At 38.4% G+C, this 19,644-nt stretch overlaps 2 protein-coding genes and 1 long non-coding RNA gene across 4 annotated transcripts; all 3 read left to right on the top strand.

The window, feature by feature from the left end:
- The first annotated feature begins 2,794 nt into the window (after positions 1–2,794).
- LOC126634555 (DEAD-box ATP-dependent RNA helicase 24-like) lies at positions 2,795–7,680 on the top strand. Of its 2 annotated transcripts, XR_007627384.1 has the most exons (6): positions 2,795–3,603; positions 3,777–5,005; positions 6,169–6,208; positions 6,359–6,770; positions 6,862–7,011; positions 7,347–7,680. XR_007627384.1 is itself a non-coding variant. In XM_050305074.1 (5 exons), the coding sequence occupies exons 1-5, from the start codon at positions 2,991–2,993 to the stop codon at positions 6,911–6,913; spliced, it is 2,346 nt and encodes a 781-aa protein (XP_050161031.1). In that variant the 5' UTR covers positions 2,795–2,990; the 3' UTR covers positions 6,914–7,224. The 2 variants fall into 2 exon arrangements, 1 of the variants encoding a protein (XP_050161031.1); XM_050305074.1 differs by lacking the exon at positions 7,347–7,680 and having other exon boundaries at positions 6,862–7,224.
- A 1,394-nt stretch (positions 7,681–9,074) lies between these two features.
- On the top strand, positions 9,075–13,682 carry LOC126634559 (uncharacterized). The gene is made up of 2 exons (XR_007627386.1): positions 9,075–12,590; positions 13,073–13,682. It is a non-coding gene; the product is annotated as an uncharacterized LOC126634559 (long non-coding RNA).
- Positions 13,683–18,889: 5,207 nt separating this feature from the next.
- Positions 18,890–19,357, top strand: LOC126633997 (uncharacterized). Its single transcript, XM_050304490.1, has one exon. It carries the CDS (start codon positions 18,890–18,892, stop codon positions 19,355–19,357), a length of 468 nt encoding a protein of 155 aa, XP_050160447.1.
- Positions 19,358–19,644: the final 287 nt, after the last annotated feature.

Genomic DNA, 19,644 nt, shown 5'->3' on the forward strand with positions numbered 1-19,644 from the left:
ATGCCACATTTGCAATTAATTTTATTATAATCTTCTAGTAAAAACATTCAACCATAAAAAATATTAAATTTTAAAGAAATTGAAGAGATGAAAAAATAAAATAAAAAATAAATTGATTAGTCTGGTGCACCCAAATCAAACTTACATAAGAAATTAAGAGATTTAAGGTAATGTTGAGCGAATTTTGAGTTTTATGGAGACGACTTTCAAGTTTTAGGGGCAAAATGAGATCAAAATTGAGTTACAAGGGGCAAAGTGAAGCTAACTTTGAGTTTCATAGAGTAAAAGTAGTGACTTTTGAGTTACATGGAGCAAAGTGAAATCGAGTTCCAAGAGACTTAGCTAAAAATAAGCCTATATGTTATAAATAGGCTAAAGTAAGAGAGAAAAGTCATCACTCATGTTTACAATTTCATCTCCCTAAGACTTTTCCACCCAAAGCTTTTAATTATTGTTACCAAAGTCCATTTTAGTGGTGTGTTGGTTTGCTTCTTCATGCATTTGTATGTGTAGCATTCACACTATATTTCACAACAAAATATGTTTTTACCATAGATAAGAACGTAATCTTATATGTTTGGTTGTGTTATCTAGAGGAAACATGTAGAAATAGCCTTGCTCTCGAAATACAATTACTACTAGTCCATTCTGACTAAGACACTATCATGCTGAAAAATATTGAGAAGATCGATAGTCCCCATATCATATTTGTTGACCATTTCTCTATGAACCTCTCTCAATCGTATCGATTGGTTCTCTTCCTGTTCGTTGCACTCTCTACTATAAATAAATTCACCCTGTTTTCCACATACACAACCCCTCCACCACTAGTCCCATTAGTGTCAATTTGCGTAAATGTTGGTGCTATTTTTTCTAGGTTTATGCATCATTGTCTCTATTTTTCACTTGTGGGGAACTATTAAAGATTGCTTCACTTGGGTATTATGGGTTTTGATTGCTGATTGAAGTTAAAACTCAAATCAACAATACATCGAATATCGACACCATATTGACAAAAAATAGAGATGACATCAACATCTCGTGACAATAGAATATCAACATAGTGTGAATAATATGGATGGTATATCGATGCCATGTCGAGCCATTGATGAAACTACCAACACCAAAGTGGCACGAATATATTAAAATGATACCAATGGAGAAACCAAATATATTTTACAATAATGATTGACTTTGATTCAAGAGAACATCGACATTCTCATCGGTGAGCACTAAGATATATACAAGAATTTAATCCATGTAAAAGAGGTACAACGGATTTATATTTAAGATATACAATGATTTGTGGGCTTTTGTAGCCCTAATTTGACAGAGCATACATACATAAGGAAAGTTAAGAGAGTGAGAGAGGCAACAAAACTAAAACGAGGGCTGTCCAGAGGTCCTCAATATTTTTCAGTGCAAAGCTTATGAGTTGAGGGTATTTTTGTGACAGAAGAGCTATTATGGGTCGTTCTGAGATTCCATAGAGGAATAAATCTATTTTTAAGGACATTTATGGAGTTCAGGCAATCCATTGTTTGTGAATCATGAGAAGAACTTTGGTTTGGGGATTAATGGGGGAAGAGAGGAAGAAAGTTAGAGAGGTTTGGGGTTTGGTTTAAGGAATAGAATGATGAAGACGACACCATACTAGAGCTGAACGTCGTTGATTAGTTGTTCACCACACAACATAGTACTTTTTGTAAGATAAGGAGAGCGTTTTAGATTGAGACATTTGGGCCTCTCCTAGGCTAAATGTAACATCCCGCATCACCCAGGGGAATGGTCTTTTGGGAACTCATTGGTTTCGGGTTCTGTAGGAATTTCAAAGTTAAGCGAGTTCGCGCAAAAGCAATCTTATGATGGGTGACCCGCTGGGAAGTTCTTGTGTGAGTTCTCAAAAACAAAACCGTGAGGGCGTGGTTGGGGCCCAAAGAGGACAATATCGCGTACAGTGGAGTTGAGCTCGGGATGTGGTGGGGGCCCGGGCCGGGATGTGTCAGATTGGTATCAAAGCCAATCCCTGGGCAGAAGTGTGCCGACGAGGACGTCGGGCCCCTAAGGGGTGAATTGTAACATCCCACATCATCCATGTGAGTGGATCATCGATGCCTTATATGTATATTCCTATCTTTACCTAGCACGAGGCATTTTGGGAACTCACTGGTTTCGGGTTCCGTAGGAACTCCGAAGTTAAGCGAGTTCGCGCGAGAGCAATCCCATGATGGGTGACCCACTGGGAAGTTCTCGTGTGAGTTCCCAAAAACAAAACCTTGAGGGCGTGGTCGGGGCCCAAAACGGATAATATTGTGTACGGCGGAGTCGAGCCCAGGATGTGGTAGGGGTTCGAGCCGGGATTTGTCACTAAAATTTTGGCTCCGCCACTGCATGTAATGCTTACATTTTTATGGTACAAATTTTTACGTGTGCTTGAGGATTTAGTTTGTAATTATCTGCATAGTTCTACATTTTTCTTTACATATCAAAATTAAAAAAATCTAATCCCAAAAAGAAAAGATTGGAAAAACAATAATTGAATATTTTTATTCACTTTCTAAAAATTTCATTGGGCGCTCCTTATAAATGTTTTTTTTTTTTTTTTTTAAATAAAAAGTTTGGAGTGCACTAATGCGTACCCTTGAAATTTCTATTTCCGTTTGCTACAAACTGGGCTTGCCCAACATAGCCCAACGACGGAAAAGAGCCCAAAGAGAGAGGAGATCCAATCAGCACCCGACCCGAACTAGCCTGCGGCATCCGGTCCCTCCCAAATCTCATTTGATAATCGGCAGCCGTTGCCTCCCTCCGCCTCACTACTTCTCCTTACACCCACTCTCTACCCTCCTTTTATCTCTTCACCGCTCAAACCCCCAACCGATTCCAAACCCTACACCTTAGGGTTTATCAATTTCAATCTCTCTCTCTTTTTCTGAAAAATTCAATTTAGGGTTTTCGTCACTGTAACAGAGGCTGACCAATTTCCAAAGATGTCGAAGAGAAAATTCGGATTCGAAGGCTTTGGCATAAACAAGCAATCAACCTTCGATTTCGAGCGGTCACAGCAAGCCCCTCAGCGGCTCTACGTCCCTCCGTCGTCTCGCGGCGGAAACAGCCACGACAACTTCGAAGACACCGACCTCGACAACATCGATTACGACGACAACGATGGTTCCAATGACCCCGGGAATGACAACAGCCACGGCGACGGTGGCGGCGGTGACGAGGAAGTAGATCCTCTGGATGCTTTCATGGAGGGGATTCACGAGGAGGTGAGGTCAGCTCCGCCGCCGAAGCCGAAAGAGAAAGCCGAGAAGTACAAGGACGATGAGGAGGAGGATCACATGGAGAGTTTTCTGAGGGCTAAGAAGGACGTGATGCTCACGCTGGCATCGGATGCTTTACACGCCGGATATGACTCCGACGAGGAGGTATATGCGGCCGCCAAGGCCGTCGATGCCGGGTTGTTGGAGTACGATTCGGATGATAATCCCATTGTTCTTGACAAGAGGAAGATCGAGCCAATTCCAGCTCTCGATCATAGTTCAATCGACTACGAGCCTTTTAATAAGGATTTTTACGAGGAGAAAGAGTCGATTTCAGGTAAATTCCATTCAACCAACTGAGAATTTTGTTTTGGTTTTTCTGAATTTAGGTGAAATGCGTAGCAAAATATTTAAATTTGAGTGAGAGAGAACATAGATTGGTAGAAGTTCTTAAGGAGAAATTTGATTTGGAAGACGAAAGTTAACTGATGTTTTGTTTTCGTTCTTTAGGGATGAGTGAGGAGGATGTTTTTGAGTACAAGAAGAGCTTGGCCATCCGTGCGTCGGGTTTTGATGTGCCAAGGCCGGTCAAGACATTTGAAGACTCTGGATTTTCTTCACAGCTGATGACTGCCATAAAAAAACAAGACTATGTAAAGCCGACACCGATACAGTGCCAAGCTCTACCCATAGTTCTTTCCGGGAGAGATATCATTGGTATTGCGAAAACTGGTTCTGGAAAGACTGCTGCTTTTGTCCTTCCAATGATTGTCCACATTATGGATCAGCCAGAACTTCAAAAAGAAGAGGGTCCTATTGGAGTGATATGTGCACCTACTCGAGAGCTGGCGCACCAAATATACTTAGAGTCCAAGAAATTTGCTAAATCACATGGGATACGTGTCTCTGCTGTATATGGTGGAATGTCTAAGCTTGATCAGTTCAAAGAACTTAAGGCAGGATGTGAAATAGTTGTTGCTACTCCCGGGAGATTAATAGACATGCTTAAAATGAAGGCACTGACAATGATAAGGGCAACTTACCTAGTACTTGATGAGGCTGATCGGATGTTTGACCTTGGGTTTGAGCCTCAAATTAGGTCTATTGTTGGTCAGATTCGACCAGACCGACAGACATTGCTCTTTTCTGCAACAATGCCTCGTAAAGTTGAAAAGTTGGCTAGGGAGATTCTCTCTGATCCTATAAGAGTTACAGTGGGTGAGGTGGGAATGGCCAATGAGGATATCACTCAGGTTGTTCATGTAATTCCCTCTGACGCTGAGAAGTTGCCCTGGCTTCTTGAGAAGTTACCTGGGATGATTGATGAGGGTGATGTTCTAGTGTTTGCTTCAAAAAAGGCTGCAGTGGATGAGATTGAGTCACAGCTTGCACAGAAAGGTTTTAAAGTCACAGCTCTGCATGGTGACAAGGACCAGGCATCTCGGATGGATATTCTGCAAAAATTTAAATCTGGCATTTACCATGTTCTTGTTGCAACTGATGTTGCTGCCCGTGGTCTTGACATCAAGTCAATTAAGTCAGTTGTGAACTTTGATATTGCAAAAGACATGGACATGCACGTCCATCGAATTGGTAGAACAGGTCGTGCTGGTGATAAGGATGGCACTGCATACACTCTTATTACACAGAAAGAGGCACGTTTTGCTGGTGAGTTGGTTAATAGCTTGGTTGCTGCTGGTCAGATTGTTTCCACGGAGCTCATGGACCTTGCAATGAAGGTAATTTTGCACTACTATTAACAATTTTTTGTGGTTTATATAGTGAGTTTATGCATGCATCCAACTATGTTAATGCCTTCTTGTTTTGGAGATGTTGGTTATAACTTAACCATAGTTTTGTAATCCTATAATGCATTTATGTTCTGGGGCCAGGCACTTACAAGTTATTAATATGGCCTCTGGTAAAATGTTCTCTTTATGCAATCCGGACAATTACACCTACAGGTGTTTGCCTCACAAATAAACTACATTACATTCAATAAAGGTGCATAGGTTGCTTCTGATTTATAGTGCACTTTGAGAGGCCAAGATGGATTTGATGAACCATATGGTCTTCAAGGCCATATTTAGAAAAGCTTCAGTATGTCCTGCAATTACAGGGATCTTGAGATCTTTGACTTAATAATGTCAAGATAGTCAATTTCTGGAAAAGCACTTAGTTTAGATAGAGTAACTAGACGGTTTTTAGTAGTCCCATCTGTACTTCAGACCATGGTCTGCATAGCAAAGGAGTTGTTAGGGTGTATTTTGGCTTGTTGTGTTGTGGATTGATTCATAGAGATGAATTGAAAGATGAAGCTCGGTCTGGGGACTTAAATACTTTTTTATGTATTATAAAGCACCTTGGTCCTCCAAATACTCGCTCGCATTCTGGTCTGCCTATATGTCACTTGAGGCCAACTAATTTGCATTTGACAACTAAGAGATAATTGCATTTTGAGTACTAAATCACAATTACCAGTCATGAACCTTTAGTAAATTGTCACCCATTTTCCTTTGCGCCAATTTATTTCATAGGCATAAATGCACAGGTTATCATGATAGATGGTTGCGCGTGCATATGTTAGAAGTTTTAAACTACAAGAGCCGCTCATACATCGCTTCTTGAATCTTGTGTCTTTAACGCTTGCTTGCTTGCTACCTGTAGCTTTTGTTTTTCGTATCCATCACAAAAATACACTGCAATACTTTCTGTATTTTTCTCTTTAATTGGTTTCTGTCTCCTACATGGTTGTGCATCTTGATAGTTATTTAGGGTGAATCTCGTTTATGGAACTTTTGTTGCTCTCCTTTACTATGTTTGTTGTTTGATAGCTTTAGATGTTAGATTTCAGATCTTACATGCTTCATTTCTTAATGGGATTTACCTTGTTTATTATCAGGATGGGAGATTCAGGTCCAAACGTGATTCAAGAAAAGGAGGTATAAAGTCTGATCATATTAAAATTTCTATCTAAGATTCGTTTGCAAGATAAGGATAGTAGCTTTTACTGGATATCTAAAGGAGGTTCATTGCATATTAAATTAGTCTTTTCTAGAATTTCACATGATGATATTATATGGATTCTGCAGGTGGAAAGAAAGGTAGAGGGAGGGGAGGTGGTGGCGGTGGTGGTCGAGGTGTGCGTGGGGTGGATTTTGGTCTGGGAATTGGATATAATACGGAATCCAATAATTCTTCATCGCATACCGTTGCTAGTCGACCTGCTACAGTAACTCCTGTGAGGACAGGAATGATGTCACAGTTCAAGACTAAATTCGTTGCTGCTTCATCCAACTCTCCAAGTCAAGCTTCAGGTAACAGCTATAGTGCACCCAGCAGACCAGCATTACGAGGATTTGTATCTGGTGGTTCAATTGGTGGGGATGTATATAGAACTCAGGCAACCAGTACAATTACTCCTGCTCTTACTCCCGCTCCCACTCCCGCTCCTACATCTTCTCAGAACTCTGGAGTAAATGCAAATCAGAAGCCCTCTGAAAGGTTAATAAAGGTTCTTCTTAGTTGGAATTTTTAATGTCTTTTTATGTTTTTGATTGGTGCTGATCAGTTTCATTTGTTGTGTCTACTGCAGTTCTAGAGATAAACCTAGAGAAAGGCGGAGGCGCTCTGGTTGGGACTGTTGATCATACAGTTGAACTGCGCCACTCTCACATGGATGAGAAGTTTTGTTTTTGATGTAGAAGATCCAAGTCCTGATATGCCTGTATTATTGTTGATCTTGGTAAGTTTATTTATTTTGTTTTAGTTGGGTTCGGAATTATGTATGCCTGTATTTTTTATTCCCTTCATAGAAATCGGCTTCTGCAGCTTGATCAATCAATTTGGTCAATTTCTTTCTCACTGTGTTACCAAGTTAAAAGCACAGAAGACAATTTACTGAACTTGATTGGCTTGCTGCACAAATAATGAACGATCTACAATAGCTTGATCAGCCTGTCCCGTTCGTGTGTACTGATTTATAGCAAACCTCTGCTTCTTTTGTTAATCGCATCTCGATTTCGAAATTAAACTCTGCAAGATTAGTCATGCCTCCTTTTCGTTTTCATGCTGTTGCAGCTGGAGGAAATTACTTGTCCAGAAATCAAAAGTTAAAAAGGACAGGATAGAGTGTTCAAGATCAAGTCCTCAAGTGGTCTATACAAACGATATTCGATGTTCACCCAAAATTTTAATTTCAAAGTAGGGATGTTGTTGAGTGGGGAGAAGGTGAGTAGATATTACTTCTCTCTGTTAGAGTTAACTTGTTACTTGGCGTCACAATTCCTGTATGACATTTTATTTGATAGTTCCTTACCACTGAGAGCCTCTTCATCGACTTGCTTTGGAGGTTGTAGTCTATGTTGGATGTTTTACAGATTTGTAATTTATAAGGCTTGGTTGTTGTTGTTTTCGTTGTACCGCGTGGCTGCATTTTCCCACCAAAACTCTCCTCTCCTCGTCCAAAAACCAACAAATCAAAGGTTTCAACTGGAGCAGAGAAGGTCACTCACCGAGCTATGAAGGCCACTGTCGTCCGTAATTCTTACCAAATCAAAAGCGTGCGTGAGGCCGTCACGTAGTTGAAATTGTAGCTAGACGTACAAACATAGCATTTGTATGACCAAAGCCAAGGGAACGTATAACTGTGTATATATTTGTATTAAGAGTATCAAATTATGAGTGTGCAAATGGGACTAGATTCTCTTCCCTCTTCTTTCCCTCCATCCCCATCCATCCCTCTCTTACATTCTCTATTTTGTTTTTCTTTTTTTATAAAAAATTAATATAAGATGTTGACGTGATTTAACTGTCATCGTTCAAATAGGAGAGGAGGGAAGGGGAGGGAAAAAAAAGAGGGGAGAGAACTCTACTCCAGATCACATAAGGCCATTTCCAACTGAAGGGTTCAGAGGGCCAAAAAATGCTCGAAAATCTTTTCTTACTGAGGGCTAGGCCAGAGGGCTTGTGGGTCCCACAAAATCTGAAAGGGCCACAGGGCTAGCCATAAATGTGAGTATTCTTGTCGGATATAACCGACATGAATGCTAGGCCAAATTTTCAAATGCAACTGCTAGCTGACGTCATCTAGTCATTATTTTTGAATTTTTTTATAGTTTTATTTATTTATTTTTTTTTACAAAATTTTTTTCCTATAACTTCTATTTTACAAAATTTATTTCATATATTTTTTTTAAATTATATTTTTTTCCTATAACTTCTATTTTACAAAATTTAAGTTGGATTTGAATTTTAGTTATAGATTTTAAATAATAAATTATGTTTGGCCATCGGTTGGAGATTGTTTTTTGTGACAGGGTTAAAATAAGCTCTATGCCCTTTGGCCCTCGGTTGGAGATGGAGGCAAATATGACTCTGTATTGTTCATTAAAATATTAATATCTTGAATGATCAAAAGGCTAAAACGAGCTTTCTGACTAGTCATCGGTTCGAAGATAGCCTATTTCTTCTCTAACACAAGGAACGTGACCTGTTATCCATCAAATTTCTGAACTTGATCCCATTCCATAAAAAGCATAGTGGTCCATAGGAGACGTCCAAAATTCAACCCTTCTATTGGGTCCCTCTCTTCTTTATATAGACATGCTCTTCAACCCATTATATTTGCGCCAATAGAGGTAGAAGTCGAGTTAAAGGTCTCACCACAGATTTTCCTCCATGCCCGTGACTTGATACGTAGTGGGCCCCTTTTGGTCGCAGAGTTGGGCAGGTCATAAATGAATACGAATCTCCTTTGTGATAACTCATAGGTATGTTAATCGTGTCCGTTCATTATATATCGTACGGTTAAAAATTATTTTAAATATTTTTATTTAAAATCAGAAAAATGTTATCGATATTCCAAAAATCTCATTTTACACTCATCACAAGTGTATTTTTCTTTCCAAATATAGAAAGTTTGGATTGTAGAATGAGATTTTTGGAGTGTCAATAACAATTCCCTAAAATTAAACACAAACGGTACTTGACAAAAACTGATTGAATGATATACTATTCACGAATCACAGATTAATTTTCGATCTAAATCCAACGGCTCAAAAATAAAGCCACCAAAGCGACCCAAGTCACCCTTCCATGACTCCATCTCACTCACATCTCTCTCTCTTTCTTTTCTCTGTGATTCTGGCGAAGACAAGCATTTAAAGAAGAAGAGGAGGAGGACCCAGATGATCCAATTCTCACATCTGAAAATCTATAACAAACAAATCTGAACACCACCATATCAGATCAAACACTCCAATATTCCAATTATCTCGCCTTTTCTAGGTGATTTTCCGATGCACACCGCCTCCTACCTCCCTCTTCGGCCTCGAGGCGCCGTTGTCTGCGAGGCCATCTCATGGGCTCTCATCTACCGCACCAACTCCTACAAGTCCGTCCGCTCCTCCATCGACAAAGCCGCCAAGAAGCTCGAGGCCATGAAGACTGACTCCTCCTCTTCCGCCGCCACCACCACCACGGCGCTTAAATGGGTTACTTGGTGCTGCCCGGAGCTTCCCAGAATCCTCGTTCAGAAGCTCTTTCGCCTTAGACAGGCCGCCACACTCGCACCCACGTTAATTTTTTTTGAAAATTTGAAGTTTGATTGAAAATTGGAAATGGGTTTTTGAAGGTTGATCGAAAAGTTATCGCTTGATTTCTGTTACAGGTTCGAAGATAATCATGTTCTGGTCAAGCTGTTGAAGCACATGAGCGCCCACTCAAAGGGGTAACTGATATTTGTCCCACTCAAAGGGGTAACTGATATTTGTCTTACATTTCATAGATTTTTTGGGGGTTTTTATGTATAGTTTCGTTCGGGAAATTAAATTGATAGCTTGTGTAATGAAGACTAAAAAATATGGAACAATTTGTAAGAGCTCAATGTTACCAAGACAATAATTTATCATAAGAACAATACTTACCTACTCGAGGATGAGTTGGAATTCCTACTCGAAACTGTTTGTGTTTGAATCACAAAGCTTTGTGTGTATGATCATAACTGTTAATAGTATGAATAACCATGTTAAGATCATATTTACAAAAAATGAATTAAAAATAAAATCATTTAGTCAACTATTCTATTAATTACATAGACGGTTCGTAATACATTACCAATTCCGTTTATTTATTTTTGTACAGTTTGAAGATTAAATGACATTAGTTTTAATTGATTTTGTGTAGCCAATCTTTATAGTGATTTATAATATAAATGTCTTGATCATAAATACGAAATCTTATAAAGTGAACAGTTTTGAGTAGGTCCACAACTAAAACAAACAGCTGCAACCAAAAATTTCCCATCTTACAATTTTGCTAATGAACTAGCTCAATCTCCATGGATAACTTTTTCTTAGCCAGAAAAGCTTTTATTTTTTTCTTGTGATAGTTTCTCTTATAGCTACGATGCAATATAATTTCTCTACAATAATAATAATAATAATAATTATAATAATAATAACCTTTTGTTAACCTTTTGTCAAACATAGATCTTCAACATCATAAAAAAAAAAAGGTTTGCATTTTGTGACTTTACTGTTAATCGAAAGCTTCTACAAAAGTTGATGTATAAGTAGCACAATATGGGTTTGGAGATTATAAGTGAATTTCCAAGCCTTTGTCTGTTGGGTCTAATCTACGTTGTACAACGACCCAAAGAATTGTTATACACATCAGAAGTTTACAGTTAGTATATCGAGATTGAGATGACAATGCAAAATATAACGTTCATCAGTGATGGCATCGGTAAAACAATTATCACGGGGAATGATACTGAGCTCCAAAAACTCACTAAAGGTTGCCGATTCAAAAGTGACCTAACCATCCTCCACATTTTGTTCCCCGTGTCAACTGTTTTGTCGATGCCATCTCTGATGAATGTTATGTTCAGCATGGTCCTCTTAATCTTGATGTACTCTTTGTAAATGCCGGCCTTGACGTGTATGATAATTGGTGCAGTCGTACTACGACACAGGTTGGACACAGTAGTCAGAGCCTCGAAAATTGACTTGTAATCTCCAGACCGGTCTTGTGCTACTTCTACATCAGCTTTTGGTTTCGACTGCAAAAGCTTTCGGTCAGGAAATGGAAATCTTCTTTTATGATATTGATGATCTAGGGTTGACAAATGGTGGCACACTTGAGGTTGAGGGTATATGGTTTAGTTGCTATATGGTGCAGCGACTCTATAAGAATTATACTGCAGCATGAATAGAACAGAAAAGAAGACAAGATAATATGCACTGAAATCCATGGTTTGAACTTTGAGCTATGATCTTCAGAGGGCCAAAGGGGATGCTTTTTATAGACCATAACTTGCCTTATGTACAGCTTAAGTGCGTTTAGGTAGTTTTGAACTCTTACAAAATGTTTTATGTTATAAATATGTAAAAGTTAGAGAGATAATCTTTACTAGTGACAGGAGCAAAGCAGGTGTAAAATATCACATTGTAATTATAACACAAGGGGATGACAAATAAAAGAGGGAATGATAGATAATGATGTTATTGATATTTCTTGTTTTTTCTGCATATCTTGATAGTAGTTGGAGCGCTCTATTTATAGAGCAACTCCAAACAAACGTATTATTACATTTTGAAATTTACAGCACACACCTTTTGAAAATACAATCTTCTTCATTTCCAAAATCCACATTACTGTGTGGGTATTGAAAATTTGTGTGGGCTTTATTAATCTGCCAAATATTTTCGACACTGCCAATGTTTTCAACACTCTCCCTTGGATGCTCACATATGAACATCAGTTGCCTCGTTAAAACCTTACTTGGAAAAATCCAGTGGGAAAAAAACCATAGCGAAGGAAAAAGTGTACAACATACATGTATCATGGATGCTCCTCTTGATATATATCCCCTTAATTCCGCTTTCTCCAAATTTATTTGATTGGTAAATCGACATAATCCGATACTTTGCACTATCTTTTGAAACGTGCATTTTGGTAGAGATTTGGTGAACAAGTCTGCCAAAATTTCATTGGAACGGATTTGTCTGACTTCAATAATTTTAGCCTTCTGAAGCTCATGTGTTTAGTCTTATTGCTATTGGTGAATCCTTCTTTCATTTGGGCAACACAGACTGCATTATCTTTAGGTAGCGTTTGGTACGCAGACGGGACAGGACGGGACGGAACAGGACGGAACAGTGGTCCCATGTTACGTTTGGTACGCGCAGGACAGAACGGAGAGTTGTTCCGTTCTGCGTTTGGTGCGCAGGACAGAGAACGGAACCAAAATATGAAAATGACTAACTTACCCCTGTTCAATTGAACTTCAGATGTGCAATCTGTATCCTAAAATGGTTACAGGTACTAATTCTATCTAAAAATAATACCCATTTCTGCTATTTCTTTTAATTTCTTCAACCTATTTGTAATTAATCCGCACAAAAGAACAGCTGCGACTAGACAAAAATAATAATATGGCTGAAGGGCTCCAATTCCAGGAATGAAACTGGGAACTCAAGGAGTTCAAATTAATTATGAGATTTTTTTTGTTAAAAAATGAACATGTTTTTTAATTTTTTGATTTTATTGCTACAACAAACTAAATAGAAGGGAAATCCCAAAATCAAGTCTTATATTTTGGAGGCGTGTTTTCACCAACTCAGTGTTCGTGTGTCCCCAACAAATTGAGTGAGTTGATGGCTGTTGCATATAAAGCTAGATTGGAACTCTAATACATTAGGATGGTGGGTTCCAAAAATTTAAGAGTATGAACAGAAAGAAAAATGCATCAGACCTCTTGGAAGCAATTTTTTTTTTTATAATTTTTTTAATTTTTTTTTCAGTTGCAGATCGAAGCAATACAAAGAAAGAGAAACCGAGAGGCAGATCATACTTGGACTGGAGATGCAGAACTGAAGTTCACAGAGAAGGTTGCAAAGGGGAGATGCAGAGGATGAGGAGGAAGGTTGCGAAGGGGGGGAGATGCAGAGGAAAGGAATGAGGAAGACAGCGGCAGGCAGAAAGAAGAGATATTGTTTTAGGGTTTGTAATGATTTAGATGGTGTAATTTTTGAAAAAGATATGGGGTATATTTGTCTTAAAATGGTAAAATATTGTGTTCCACAGGCGTGGAACAACCCGTTCCAGGGGGTAGACGCGGGACACAAAAACACCCAAATTTTGTCCCGTGGAATAGCGCGTTCCACCCTTTTTTGGCGTACCAAACGCGGGACAAAACGCTTCGTCCAGTTCCGTCCCGCCCCATCCCGCGTACCAAACGCACCCTTATGGATGACAGTTGGAGTGTCTGTCTTTGAGGGTAGATCACATGAATTCCGAATACAATGAATCATTGATCTTAACCAAGAACATTCACGACTTACTTCATGTAAAGCAAGTATTTCTGAATGATTTGAAGAAGTAGCAACTTATGTTTGCTTTGTTGTGCCCCAAGAGATTGGTGTATCTCCATTCTTGAACACATATCCAGTTTGTAAGCAGGCTTTATGCGGATCAGAGAGAGAACCAACATCTGCATATCCAATAAGGATCTGGTCATTTGTGGATTTCTTTGAGTAGAAGAGACCTATGTTTGTTGTCCCATGAAGGTATCGCAATACATCTTTGACTCATTTCCAATGACGAATTGTTGTAGTAGAGCTATACCTTGCTAACAAGTTGACTGAAAAAACTATATCTGGTCTAGTACATTATGCTAATACAATAAAGCACCTATTGCACTCATATATGGTACTTTTGGACCAAGGACCAGTTCATCATCTTCTTTTTGACGGAATGGATATTTCTTAACGTCCAAAGAAAGAACGACCATTGGCGTGCTTAGTGGATAATCATTGTCTCTGCTAAATCGCTTAAGGATTTTTTCAATGTAAACTGATTGGTGGACCAAAATTCCACTAGCACAATGCTCGATCTGCAAGCCGAGACAATATTTTGTTTTTCCAAGGTCTTTTATTTCAAATTCGTTTTTCAGATATTCAGCAGTTTTATTGAGTTCTTCAGAGGTTCTAACTAGGTTCATATCATCAACATATACTGCCACTATAACAAATCTAGAGTTGGATTTCTTAATGAACATACAATAGCAAATGACATTGTTGGTATACCCTTCTTTGATCAAATACTCACTAAGACGATTATGCCACATTCGTCCAGTTTGTTTTAGCCTATACAATGATCGCCTTAATTTGATTGAGAGCATACCTCGTGGTTTGTTAATTGTTTCAAGTAACTTAAGTCCTTCTGGGTCTTTCATATATATGTCAGTATCTAATTCTCTATATAGATACGCAGTGATGACATCCAGAAGTCGCATATCAAGTTTTTCTGAAACTTATTAAGTAACAGACGTAATTGCGTCCATTACAGGAGAGTATGTCTCTTCATAATCAATTTCAGGTCTTTGCGAAAAGCCTTGTGCAACGAGTCGTGCTTTATATCTTGCAATGTCCAATGCTTCTGCTAAACCATTTTGAATATGGACATGAAGAACATGGTATTTAACATCAATGCTCAATGTCATGCAGTAATTATCAAAGGTTTGAGATGTAAATTGACCAGCATTATCATGTTGGATTGACTTAATGAGATAATCTGGGAACTGTGCTCGCAACTTAATTATCTGAGTAAGAAGTCTCGCAAAAGCTACATTCCGAGTATACCAGAGACAAACATGTGACCATCGGATATATGTATCAACCAAAACCATAAAATATCAGAATGGTCCACATGATGGTTGAATAGGCCCACAAATATCCTCTTGAATTCTTCGCAGAAATGATGGGGATTCAGCATCAATCTTTAGTTGTGATGGTCTAATTACCAACTTCCTTTAAGAACAAACTTTGCAAGGGTTATCATTTGAGATAGCAATGTGTCTGCTCAATAATGGATGTCCATTAGAGTTGGTAATGATTCTACGCATCATGGTAGATCCTGGGTGATTCAAACGGTCATGCCAAAACATGTAAACTTTTGAATCAATGAACTTCTGGTTCATAACAGTATGTGATTCAACTGTCTTTATGTATGTATAATACAATCCACTCGTCAAACCATGCAACTTCTCTAAAATACGCTTTTGGGTATCATTGAAGGTAATGCATAGATACTCCACATTTTCTACACTTTTTGTTTCAATGTGGTATTCATTTAAACGTATGTCTTTAAAACTCAACAAATTTCGAGTAGATCGAGTGGCGTACAGCGCATTATGTATGGACAATATTGTTCCATTTGGTAACATAATCTGAGCTTTCCCTGAGCCTTCAATTGCATCTGATTAGTTTGATATTGTTGTTACTCTTACTTTTGTAAGCATCAATCTTGAGAAATACTTTCAATATTGAAGTATTATATGCGTGGTTGCGTTGTTTGCAAGACAAATATATTCGCCATTTCTCATGTTTTGAGAATGACCATAGTTTTTATCTATGCTCTCTGAGTAAAGGGAATCATGGTTAAAAGCAATTTATAACAGGAAATTTAAATGCCACTTTTATTGAATTTGAAATGTTAGTTTTAAATTACAAGTTTAGTACATCAAACATAAATAATTCAGTTGGACCGGTATACTTCATTCCCCCTTTCCACAATGAAGTCTGAGACATCTAGGTGGGTTGTGTTCAACTGCCCTAATAAGTCACACACTGGATCAGGTATATCCATTGGTTTAGCTTGATCGAGAAAATTGGTCTCGACATTTGTCTCTTTAATGGAGGCTTGATATAGATCCACCGGATGTTTTGGGTTACAAGAAGTACGCGCCCATTGCCCATTGCCACCACACATATGGCAGGCTCCTTCAGAATTTCTGAGAGCATTGTTTATATGAGCTTTGTTTTTGTGACGATTCACATTTTTGAAGCTCGGGCTTTAATTATGCCTTGTAACCTGGTTGTGAAACTGGACACCATGATTCTTGCCTTTCCTGTTCCACCGTCCTCACTTGTGGCCGCGTCATCGTTTATGATTATTGCCACCAGAGGATGTGGTGTTCATTTCGAGGGAAGTAGCGTTCACTTTTGGGAATGGTGCAGATCCAGTAGGTCGGGACTGATGATTTTTCAGCACAAGCTTATTGTTTTATTCAGCAACCAGGAGCACAGATATCAGTTGGTTGTATTCAATAAAACCCCGCTCTCTATACTGCTGCTGCAGGAGCACGTTTGAGGCATGGAAGGTGCTGAAAGTCTTTTTCAGCATATCTTCCTCAGTGATGGTTTCCCCATAAAGTTTTATCTGGGAGCCAATTCTGAACATCGCAGAATTGTACTCAGCCATTGACTTGAAATTTTGGATTCTTAGGTGAGTCCACTCATAACGAACTCTTGGAAGAATAATTGTTTTCTGGTGATTGTATTTGTTTTTCAATGCATTCTAGAGAGCTGACGGATCTTCAACTGTTAGTACTCGCTCTTTAGTCCTTCATCAAGGTGGTGACGGATAAAGATCATGTCATTCGCCCGATCTTGAGAAGATGCATTGTCTCTCTCCTTGATTGTTTCTCCAAGATTCTTGGCCTCCAATTAGTTATTGGCATCCATTACTCAGGTAATGTAGTTTTTCCAGTAATGTCCAGGAAAACAAAATCAAGCTTTGCCGCCAAGTTCGCTATTTTCTTTTCTGAAAGAAAACTGAGATGTGTAAGAACTTGCAATAATATGTATTCTGGAGGTATGTAATGTTAGAACTTATGGTTCTTACAAATTTTTCATTTTGATCTTTAGGCCAAAATGATAAGCACTTGAAACTTCAGGCTCGAGATTTTCAAGATGAATGAGGAGGACGATTATACAGCACCATTCTCATAACATAGGATGGGCAATTATTCCGCACTACTTAAGTAGCAAGAAAATTTAAATACGCAGAGCAAGGTGGGCGATTATACCGCACCACCTAAAATTGCAATAAAATTAAACATCAGACAAATTTAAATATGTAGGGTAGGGTGGACGATTATACCGCTCCACCTAAAATTTGCAATAAAATTAGATCTACAATCCAAAATAGGCGATGATACCGCACCATCTTGGATTGCAATAAGATTAAATTTGTAGTTCAAGATGGGCGATTGTACCGCACCATCTTGGATTGCAATAAAATTAACATAAATAAACACTGGGTTAGTAGTCAGGAGCTACACCAAACAAGAAATAAAAAATATAAGTAACTGTTAGGTTGAGAACTAGAAGCAGACATGGTGCAAACAGTTATTTGCGAGGGTATATCCAGCAGTTGAGGCAGATGAAGAATAAGAACAGTAAAATCCTTAAAGGAAACATTTTTTTTGTTCTTTCGGTGAAGAGAAATAAGAGAATGATTAGAAAGTCGTGCCGATAACGTATTATAAATATGTAACAGTTAGAGATATAATCTTTACTAGTAACAGTAGTGAAACAGATGTTAAATATCATATTGTAACTATAACACAAGGGGATGACAAATAAAAGATGGATGGATAGATAATGATGTTATTGATCTTTCTGCATATCTTGATAGTAGTGGGAGTGCTCTATTTATAGAGCAACTCCAAACAAACGTCTTATTACATTTTGAAATTTACAGCACACCTTTTGAAAACACAGTCTCCTTCATTTCCAAAGTCTATATTACTGTGTGGGTATTGAAAATCTCTGTGGACTTTGGAAATTCAGGATATCGTATTTTCAAAAGGTGTGTACTGTAAATTTCAAAATGTAATAATATGTTTGTTTGGAGTTGCTATATAAATAGAGCGCTTAGACTACTATCAAGATATGCAGAAAGAACAAGAAAGATCAATAACATCATTATCTATCCCTCCCTCTTTTATTTGTCATCCTCTTGTGTTATAGTTACAGTGTGATATTTTACATCTGCTTCGCTCTTATCATTAATAAAGGTTATCTCTCTAACTTTTACATATTTATAACACGTTATCAGCACGACTCTCTAATCATTCTCTTATTTCTCTTCGCCGAAAGAAAAAAAAGAGTTTCCTCTAAGGATTTTACTGTTCTTATTCTTCCTCTGCTTCAACTGCTGGATATACCCTCGCGAAGAACTGTTTGCACCATGCCTGCTTCTAGTTCTCAACATAACAATTACTTATATATTTGATTTCTTGTTTGGTGTAGCTCCTGACTACTAACCCAGTGTTTATTTATGTTAATTTTACTGCAATCCAAGATGGTGCGGTATAATCGCTCATCTTGAGCTACAAATTTAATCTTATTGCAATCCAAGATGGTGCGGTATCATCGCCTATCTTGGACTGCATATCTAATTTTACTGCAAATTTTAAGTGGAGCGGTATAATCACCTACCCTATCCTGCATATTTAAATTTGTCTGTTGTTTAATTTTATTGCAATTTTACGTGGTGCGGTATAATCGCCCACTTTGCTCTGCGTATTTAAATTTTCATGCTACTTGAGTGGTGCGGAATAATTGCCCATCGTATGTTATGAGAATGATGCGGTATACTCGCCCTCCTCATTCATCTTGAAAATCTCGAGCTTGAAATTTCGAGTGCTTATCATTTTGGCCTGAAGATCAAAATGAAAAATTTGTAAGAACCATAAGTTCTAACACTGCATACCTCCAGAATACATATTATTGCAAGTTCTTACACATTTCAGTTTTCTTTTAGAAAACAAAATGACGAACTTGACAAACCTTGATTTTGTTGTCCTGGACATTACTGGGAAAAACTACCTTACCTGGGTAGTGGATGTCAATATCTATTTAGGGGCAGGGAATCTTGGAGAAACAATCAAGGAGGAGAACATTGCATCTTCTCAAGATCAGGCGAAGGTCATGATCTTTATCCGTTGTCACCTTGATGAAGGACTAAAAAGTGAGTACCTAACGGTTGAAGATCTGTTAGCTCTCTGGAAGACATTGAGAAACAGATACAATCACCAGAAAACAATGATTCTTCCCAGAGCTCTTTATGAGTGGATTCACCTAAGGATCCAGGATTTCAAGTCAGTGGCTGAGTACAATTCTGCGATGTTCAAAATTAGCTCCCAGATGAAACTCTGTGGGGAGACCATCACCGAGGAAGATATGCTAGAAAAGACTTTCACCACTTTTCATGCCTCAAACTTGCCTTTGCAACAGTAGTATAGAGAGCGAGGTTTCACTTAATACAACTAGCTGATATCTGTGTTCCTAGTTGCTGAACAAAACAATGAGCTCCTGCCGAAAAATCATCAGTCCCAACCTACTAGATCTACACCATTCCTAGAAGTGAATGCTATTTCTCTCGAAGAGAACGTCACATTCTCTGGTGGCCATAATCATAAATAAGGACGTGGCCACAGACGAGGATGGTGGAATGGGAAAGACAATAATCATGGTATCTTGTTTCACAACTAGGTTCCAAGGCATAATTTAGGCCTGAGCTTCAA

Source organism: Malus sylvestris, chromosome 9 (genome assembly GCF_916048215.2).
Source record: "Malus sylvestris chromosome 9, drMalSylv7.2, whole genome shotgun sequence".
NCBI classification, from domain to species: Eukaryota; Viridiplantae; Streptophyta; class Magnoliopsida; order Rosales; family Rosaceae; genus Malus; species Malus sylvestris.